The sequence below is a fragment of the Curcuma longa genome, unplaced genomic scaffold (genome assembly GCF_044706935.1).
Source record: "Curcuma longa cultivar G26 ecotype Majalengka, Jawa Barat unplaced genomic scaffold, ITB_CL_G26_1.1 contig_13288, whole genome shotgun sequence".
NCBI classification, from domain to species: Eukaryota; Viridiplantae; Streptophyta; class Magnoliopsida; order Zingiberales; family Zingiberaceae; genus Curcuma; species Curcuma longa.
In genome coordinates, this window is record NW_027429391.1 from 1 (window position 1) to 9625 (window position 9625).

At 45.2% G+C, this 9625-nt stretch overlaps 2 protein-coding genes and 1 pseudogene across 2 annotated transcripts; 2 read left to right on the plus strand and 1 right to left on the minus strand.

The window, feature by feature from the left end:
• Nucleotides 1-2155: 2155 nt before the first annotated feature.
• Nucleotides 2156-3244, plus strand: LOC141815979 (uncharacterized). The gene has a single exon (XM_074703833.1). The coding sequence runs from the start codon at nucleotides 2156-2158 to the stop codon at nucleotides 3242-3244; it is 1089 nt and encodes a 362-aa protein (XP_074559934.1).
• On the minus strand, nucleotides 2537-2634 carry LOC141815981 (small nucleolar RNA R71; annotated as a pseudogene).
• Nucleotides 3245-3363: 119 nt separating the features above from the next.
• Nucleotides 3364-4398, plus strand: LOC141815980 (uncharacterized). The gene has a single exon (XM_074703834.1). It carries the CDS (start codon nucleotides 3364-3366, stop codon nucleotides 4396-4398), a length of 1035 nt encoding a protein of 344 aa, XP_074559935.1.
• Nucleotides 4399-9625: the final 5227 nt, after the last annotated feature.

The following is a 9625-nucleotide window of genomic DNA, read 5'->3' on the forward strand; positions in this document are numbered from 1 at the left end:
TGATGTGCATAGGGTTTATATTCGTATTTACACTTTATTTGCACATCTTTCTGATTTTATTGTTATATCTTGTGTGCATTGCATCCCTAATCCGTGCATTTAGGCATATATCTTGCATTTCCTAGTTCGGAGATCTGCTCTTGTTTTTACTTGTTTCAGGATGGAAGATGGAGCAAAATCGGGCAAATCGGAGTTACCATTGAAGACAAGGCAAGACAGGGCCGTGCCTCATAGGCACGGCCGTGTCTAATCAGCTTCCTGGCCGTGCTTCACAAGGCACGGGCGTGTGCACAAACAGAACATCAACAAGCCTTGGCCGTGCCTCACTGGCACGGCCGTGCCAACATCCCCCATCAGCAGCAGACGAGGCCGTGTCTACCAGACACGGCCGTGCTTCAAAACAGAAGACAGCCGAGGCGTGGCCGTGCCTCACAGGCACGGCCGTGTTTCCAATCAGAGAAGAGGACTGCTGTTGGCCGTGCCCACAAGGCACGGCCGTGTCCACAAGGAGTCCCTGCAGCTGGACAGGCCTCACAGGCACGGCCGTGTCCAGCAAAATCAGAAGGACACTTTGGCCGTGCCTCAAAGGCACGGCCGTGCCTTCAAACAGAGACAAAGCTCTTCTGGACCGTGCCTCAGAGGCACGGCCGTGCCCCTGGACAGAACCGTGACTGCATCTGGCCGTGCCTCAGAGGCACGGCCGTGCCTCATCCAGTGAAGGTGCCCACACTGGACCGTGCCTCCCAGGCACGGCCGTGTGGACGGAGGCGTGCCTGACTCGGGGACTGCCTATAAATAGGTCCTTTTAGAGACCTAGCAAAAGGGGGGAGACCTTGGAGAGCCACCGGAGCTGTTCTTGAGCCACCGACGCCTGTTTCGGAGCGAGATTCGACGATCCATCCACCGATCCGGCTGCTCCATTCCATCTACATCTCATCTACGTGGAGATTTCAGTCCGAGGAAGAACGATAAGTCCTATTTCCTATTTTTCATTGTTGTATCTTTGGATTAGGATGAACTCTTTCTTTTCCTTGTATTGTAACCTCCACGATATGGAGTAGTTCCCTAGATTCTAGGATGTAGGATAAATCAGATGTATTGGATGATTGTAACTTGGATTTGTTAATCTACCGTTTTCTATGATTTAATTGTCTATTGCCTTGTGGATTTGTGCTTGTGTTGTGAATGATGAAATGCTTGTGTATGAATCTATGAGGGTAGGGATTAATTGTGAATTGAGGAATCATTAGGCCGTACACCGGGGCGCTTCGTGACAGGAAGAAAGCCTTGAACCGGGCGAGTTTCCGAGGGGTTTCTTAATTCATAGTTAGTTTCTATGAGGGATAGTTAGCGGTCATTCATTGTTGGAGAGAGGTCCGTAAAAAGATATCCTGTGACAGGGGATAGGGTTCTTTTAGTATTCCGGGGCGCCTGAGTGACACAGGAAAGCCTTGAACCGGGCTTCTAGAACCATCTCAAACCGACAATGATGACGTAAGAACACCAATGCTTTATTCCGAGGATACCTGACGAGGTCGAATTGGATATATTGGTTAGCATCCCTACAATTGAACAATTATTGAGGAAAGGTAGAGGATCCAAGTCAATCAATCAATACTCTGAGGAGTCCGAAGTCCTAGGATCGTTTCACACCCATTGTCACAGTCGTTTCCTTTCTCCGGATTTAGGATAAAGTACTCTAGAATACTCCCTTCTCTCCCCCACAACAACTCATGCTCAGTTTTCTCTCCACCTTTTTGTGCTAAATCTAGTAAGTAATTCCACGGTCCCTGTGGATCGATATTTTTATTACTTGACGACAACCCGTATACTTGCGGGGAGCCTATCAAGTTTTTGGCGCCGTTGCCGGGGATCGTGCGCAATTATTTACTAATTTAGCACATTAAGTTTTTCTTTTCATTTTTCTTATACATACATAGCCCCATTCTTTATTTTTATTTCTTTTCATTTTATTCATTGGTACTATTCTTTTGCACATACATTCTTTATTTTTCTGGCAATCTAATCATTTCTTTTACTTTGGTGCATGCGCAGGGCCGAACCTTCGGAGTTTCCTTTTGATCCAGAAATAGAAAGAACTCTTCGAAGGAGACTTCGAGAACAAAGGTTAATAAATCAAGAACAATCATCAACAATGGCCCAGAAATCACTGAAAGATTATGCTGCACCTCAAATGAGAGGTTCAACGTCATGCATCGCCATCCCCAACATAGAGGCTGCAAATTTTGAGTTCAATCCTGGATTTATAGCCATGATACAACAGAACCAGTTTGGGGGTGGTCCACATGAAGACCCACACTTGCACATAGAGATATTTTCAGATGCTTGTAGTACAAGAAGACAGCAAGGGGTCAGCTTTGACGTTCAGAGATTAATGCTTTTCAGATTCTCTTTAAGGGATAGGGCGAAGGACTGGTACCATTCGCTACCTCCAAACTGCATCAATTCTTGGGAGCAATTGGAGAAGATCTTCATGAATAAATTTTATCCCCCAAGTAAGACTGCCCATATGAGGAATCTTATCTCAAGCTTCCAACAAATGGATGGTGAGACACTATTTGAAGCTTGGGATAGATTCAAAGGAATGCTAAGAAAGTGTCCACATCACGGATTAGAGAGATGGCTTATTATCCACACCTTCTACAATGGAATCAACTATCAGACGAAAGTTTACTTGGATTCCGCTGCAGGAGGTGCACTCATGAATAAGAGCTTGGAAGAAGCCGAAGAACTCATTGAGAATGTGGCACTAAATCACCATCAATGGGCAAATGAGAGAGGTAGTGTGCAGAAAATTCCTGGGAAGTACAATGTCGACCCTTACACTAAGCTAAATGCGCAGATTGACGCCCTCACCAAGAGGGTTGAAGGTATGAACATTGGTAAGGTCCATGCGGTGACAACTAATTGTGATATTTGTGGTGATTCAAGTCATACTACTGAAATGTGCCCAGCTGTAGCATGCCAAAATCAGATTGTTCAATATGAGCAGTGCGATGCAGTTGGAGCATACAATCAAAGGAACAACCCGTACTCAAATACATACAATCCGGGTTGGAGGAATCACCCAAACTTTTCTTACCGCAACAACAACAATTTCAACCAAGGAGGACCTTCCAATCAAAGTTCACAACCTCAAAAAGCTAGTGAAGAGGTCTCAGATACCCAGAAAATCCTGAAAATTCTGGAGAAGCTTGAAAGTGACGTGGTTAAAGATCAATGAAAAATTGGATGACCACGACAAGAGGATGAAGATGCAAGAAACACAAATTGCACAAATCAGTTCTTCCCTCTCCTCCAGAACCGTGGGTACACTTCCCGGAAAAGCCAGACTTCAATCCCATGGAGCACTGCAAGGCCATTGAGCTCAGGAGCGGACGGACCCTGAAGGATAGAGAGCCTCAGGTGACTGCTCCTGGGGAAGGTATATACTTCACCCCAGCCGCTGTGCAACCTCCTTCTTCTATTCCTGATATTGAAGATAAGTTGGAAGAAGTTGAGACCGCAACACCCGCTGGGCCTTCAGAGAAGAAACCATATGTGAAGAATGTACCTTACCCGCAGCGACTCCTCTACAAGCAAAAAGATGAAGAATTTGAAAAGCTTTACAATAGGGTGAAGGACCTAACGCTGGATGTTCCTCTCCTTGATGCACTCATTGAAATGCCAAAGTTTGCCAAATTCATCAAGGGGTTAATATCCACCAAAGACATCACCCGGCCAAAGAATGTTATAGCACTCACTGAGGATGTGACTGAAAAGATTTTGAATAACAAGATTCCTCAGAAACTCAAAGATCCAGGTAGCTTCTTCCTCCCTTGCAAAATTGGAAATGTTTCTATAGGGAGAGCTTTCTGTGATCTAGGAGCGAGTGTTAGCATCATTCCCTACACTACAAGTGTCAAATGTGGATACCCGGATCTGAAGTTGACACCGATGACCCTTCAACTAGCTGATCAAACATGCAGATATCCAAAAGGGCTAGTTGAAGATGTTCCGGTAGAAGTCGGGGGGTTCACAATCCCCACCGACTTCGTTGTGCTTGACATAGATGAAGACCCGGCTATCCCCATCATTTTGGGAAGGTCATTCCTTGCCACCTCGGGAGCCAACATTGACGTGAAGAACCGAAAGCTCTCTCTTGAAGTTGGTGGTAAGAAGATAGAATTCAACCTCTCTTTGGACTGCAATGCATATTTGCCAGAACCACCTCATGTGTGCCGGTTGGAATCCATCCAACCGAAGAAGAAGATGTACCATAATTCTTTCTTGCCGGAAAAGACGCCCGCTCCGGCCGGGTTAATAAGGGAGCTATGTACAAAAACCCAAAAATACAAAGTTCCTCCAAGGGGAAGGTTGCGAGAGGGCAACCAATGATCCCTTGTACATTAGAGAATAAGGGGTCGAGCTAATGACCTTAAACAAGCGCTTCTTGGGAGGCAACCCAAGGGTTTTTTTGTTTTGCATTTCTTTATTGTTCATACGCATATACTTTTCTTTGTTTCAAGTTTGTTTTGTTGAGAGCTAATAAGTTTTCCTTGTTTTTGCAGGGAATTTCGGAGTTTGAGCAAGCAATAAAGCTGGGCCGTGCCTCATAGGCACGGCCGTGCCCTTCATTTTGGGCACCACAGCTTTCAGGCCGTGTCTATTAGACACGGCCGTGTCTCAATAAAAAAGGCAGACTGGACCAGGCCGTGCCTCACAGGCACGGCCGTGCTTCTCAACAGAGCCGCGCTCTTTCTGGACCGTGCCTCCTGGCACGGGCGTGCCTGGCAACAGAGCCACGCCCACACGAGGCCGTGTCTCTCAGAGGCACGGCCGTGTGGTTAAACAGAAGGGTGCCAGCTCCACCGTGAGGCACCGTGCCTCCAGGCACGGGCGTGCTTCAAAGCCGAGAAGCCCCAGCTTGAGGCCGTGCCTACAAGGCACGGCCCGTGCCTGACTTTCTTAAAAGGGGCACACGGCCGTGCCTTCCCTAGACACAGCCGTGTGCCGCCCCCCAAAAATCAGCCCTTTCTCTTCTTCTTCTTCTACTTCCTCCCAACTCACTCCTAAACCCCATTTCTTCAGTCTTTCCACTTCTTCTTCTTAGATCTGACTTCTCATCTCAGATCTAACAAAAACCACCTCAGATTTGTTCAGATCTACTTTCATACCTTGGATCTAACAAGATGAGTCATTTGTTGAAAAAGTTCCGCAGATCTGGAGGATCTAGCAAAAGTGACGACTCAAGAAGGAGGAAGGGTAAAGAGCCAGTACGAGAGGAAGCTCCAGCGAAGGGAAGAAGCAAAACAACTGATAAAGGAAAGAGAAGGGCTACAGAGGAAGTCGTTTCGACAACCCCCATGGCATCATCTTTCGCAACGACATCCAAAGAGCCAGGTATAATGTTTTAGCTTCTCGTAATATTTATTGCTCTCGTTATACTGATGTTTATACCATGGAAAAGTTAGGAATTAAGGAAGATATTGAATGGATGTTTGATAATATAGGTTGGCTTGATTTTATGAATAATGATTTACCAACCTACCCAAAAATAACGCTTGAATTCCTTAGTTCCTTAGAGGTCCAGTATAATGGTGAAGATAAGGAAGAAGGAACCATTTCTTTTAGAATGATAAATTTAGAGTATACATGGACCTTAGAAGATTTTAATAATTGCTTTAGGTTACCTATTGGAGTGACTAGGAAATTCGATAAAGAATTTAATAGTGTCGAGTTTTGGAGGCAAATTGCATTGTCCAATGAACCCTATGACCCTTCAAAGATCAAAGTCCTCCTTGATGCAAAACCCAGTTTTTAGATATGTTCACCGCGTCATGACTAAAACCATTTTTGGACGATCTGAGAGTGATGGCGTGGTGAGGAAACTTGAACTATATTGTATCTGGGCAATGCTTCATCAAGTTGAATTTGATACAGGGTTCCATTTCCTCCAAAACTTGGTCAAAATTTCTAAGTCTTCAACTGGAGCAATAGTGGTTGGCGGCCTTATTTCTGTTATCGCCTCGTCCTTGGGTTGTGAGTTTGATAATTTAGAACAAATTTATGGCAACTCAAGGATAGACTTAGACACATGTTTGGCGATGAAGATGATAAAATGGACTGAGGAGGGGTATGGATTTTAACATTCAGGATGGATTTGCATTTCCATTACCCCATCCGAAGACCACCATTAGAAAGGCCGAAAATTGGATTCTACGTGCTCCAGTGCCTAGTCCTTCCACACCCGTATATGAACCATATGTGGATATGACCCAAGAAACTGCATACCAACATGAATCATCATTCCATACCATGATCCTTCATACCATGAGCCACCTAGACATTCTTTTGCATATGGAGAGACTGGCTCAGCCTATGATTTTTCTGATCTTCGCACCTCCCTAAACACACTCCATGAGGAGCACTTTGCTTACCAACGTCAGTTGGATGAGTATGGTACCATGACTCGGGAGCAGTTTAGGGAAGTACAAGACCAGTTAACTAGGGCGAATGAGTTTTATGGTAGGGCTGATGAGTTCTTTGGGCATCAATTTGAGGTGTGGGATAAGGAGGAACAATATAGGAAGTCTATGGATCTCACACGACAGCAAGTGGCCGCACTTTACCAGTATCATCAGAGTTTGGGCCACATACCTAGACCTCCTATATTTCCTCCTCCCTTGGGGTATCCTCCTCCTCCTCCTCCAGACTACGGAGGAATGTAGAAATGTTCAAGTCTGGGGGGACCCAAAAATATGTACATAGTGTAAATAGTTGCATTTTGTTTTGAACTTTGCTTTCTTTACTTTGCAATTTGTTTTGAAATTTGCTTTTTGCATTTTGCTTTGAAATTTGTTTTGAAATTTGCTTTTGCAATTTGCTTTGAATTTTGCTTTATGCACGGTAGATTAACATGTCATTGATCACCAAGACATCTCTTGTTTGTCTTTCTTGCAAGAACAGTAGCACTTGTTAAGATAAGGGTGATTAATGCTTGTAGTTAATATCCTAGGACTATTTCTTTTCTTATCTTCATAAGTAGGAAGTGAGCTAGGATAACTTGAATAAGTCAAACCTTGGCCTGGTTTTAGGATCTCTTTCACTTATACCTAATCTAGGAGGTTGATAGATTTCTGAACTTAGTCATGATTCATGAAACCTGCTTAGTACTAGTGTTTCCATGGTGATCTTCCATTGCATTTTGGTTACTGGACCAACTCAAGGCATGTAAGCTCTTTTGGAAAAATCTTACATCCTTGTAAAAAAAAAAAAAATCTACCGTTTGCAATAAAGCAAATACATTGCAAAACAATAAAAGGATGAAAAAAACAGTTTCGAGAGTGGAAACTTTTCATTTACCCCTTTGAGACCGAAAAGCGGTTACTGGGGAAATAAATGATTTGATTCCCTTGACTTGAGGCAATCCTTTGAGACCTTGTGCAATGGAAGATATGAACCAAGCCTGTGGCAGGTAAGTGTCTAAGGCCGGGAACACTTAGGAATTCGGTAGCATGACGACTTGACTAGAAGTAAGGATTTTGATACCAAATGGATTTAGGTCACTTTTTGCACTTAGCACGGAGAACTACTTCTAGGCCATTGTTTTGATGATTTTTGAGTTTCATGCTTACCATTACTTGTGTTTGATAAGATTAGATTGCTGTGCTTAGGATATCTAATTTGCTTGCATTGGTTATCTAAATCTAGACGCTAAGTTTTTGCTTGAGGACAAGCAAAGGTTTAAGTCTGGGGGTGTGATGTGCATAGGGTTTATATTCGTATTTACACTTTATTTGCACATCTTTCTGATTTTATTGTTATATCTTGTGTGCATTGCATCCCTAATCCGTGCATTTAGGCATATATCTTACATTTCCTAGTTCGGAGATCTGCTCTTGTTTTTACTTGTTTCAGGATGGAAGATGGAGCAAAATCGGGCAAAATCGGAGTTACCATTGAAGACAAGGCAAGACAGGGCCGTGCCTCATAGGCACGGCCGTGTCTAATCAGCTTCCTGGCCGTGCTTCACAAGGCACGGGCGTGTGCACAAACAGAACATCAACAAGCCTTGGCCGTGCCTCGTGCCTCACTGGCACGGCCGTGCCAACATCCCCCATCAGCAGCAGACAGAAGAGGCCGTGTCTACCAGACACGGCCGTGCTTCAAAACAGAAGACAGCCGAGGCGTGGCCGTGCCTCACAGGCACGGCCGTGTTTCCAATCAGAGAAGACACTGCTGTTGGCCGTGCCCACAAGGCACGGCCGTGTTTCTCACAGAGGAGTCCCTGCAGCTGGCCGTGCCTCACAGGCACGGCCGTGTCCAGCAAAATGAGAAGAGACAGGCTTTGGCCGTGCCTCAAAGGCACGGCCGTGCCTCAAAAACAGAGACAAAGCTCTTCTGGACCGTGCCTCAGAGGCACGGCCGTGCCCCTGGACAGAACCGTGACTGCATCTGGCCGTGCCTGAGAGGCACGGCCGTGCCTCCTCCAGTGAATGTGCCCACACTGGGCCGTGCCTCCCAGGCACGGCCGTGTGGACGGGGGCGTGCCTGACTCGGGGACTGCCTATAAATAGGTCCTTTTAGAGACCTAGCAAAGGGGGGAGACCTTGGAGAGCCACCGGAGCTGTTCTTGAGCCACCGACGCCTGTTTCGGAGCGAGATTCGACGATCCATCCACCGATCCGGCTGCTCCATTCCATCTACATCTCATCTACGTGGAGATTTCAGTCCGAGGAAGAACGATAAGTCCTATTTCCTGCATTTCTTGTTGTATCTTTGGATTAGGATGAACTCTTTCTTTCCTTGTATTGTAACCTCCACGATATGGAGTAGTTCCCTAGATTCTAGGATGTAGGATAAATCAGATGTATTGGATGATTGTAACTTGGATTTGTTAATCTACCGTTTTCTATGATTTAATTGTCTATTGCCTTGTGGATTTGTGCTTGTGTTGTGAATGATGAAATGCTTGTGTATGAATCTATGAGGGTAGGGATTAATTGTGAATTGAGGAATCATTAGGCCGTACACCGGGGCGCTTCGTGACAGGAAGAAAGCCTTGAACCGGGCGAGTTTCCGAGGGGTTTCTTAATTCATAGTTAGTTTCTATGAGGGATAGTTAGCGGTCATTCATTGTTGGAGAGAGGTCCGTAAAAAGATATCCTGTGACAGGGGATAGGGTTCTATTAGTATTCCGGGGCGCCTGAGTGACACAGGAAAGCCTTGAACCGGGCTTCTAGAACCATCTCAAACCGACAATGATGACGTAAGAACACCAATGCTTTATTCCGAGGATACCTGACGAGGTCGAATTGGATATATTGGTTAGCATCCCTACAATTGAACAATTATTGAGGAAAGGTAGAGGATCCAAGTCAATCAATCAATACTCTGAGGAGTCCGAAGTCCTAGGATCGTTTCACAACCCATTGTCACAGTCGTTTCCTTTCTCCGGATTTAGGATTAAGTACTCTAGAATACTCCCTTCTCCCCCACAACTACTCATGCTCAGTTTTCTCTCCACCTTTTTGTGCTAAATCTAGTAAGTAATTCCACGGTCCCTGTGGATCGATATTTTTATTACTTGACGACAACCCGTATACTTGCGGGGAGCCTATCA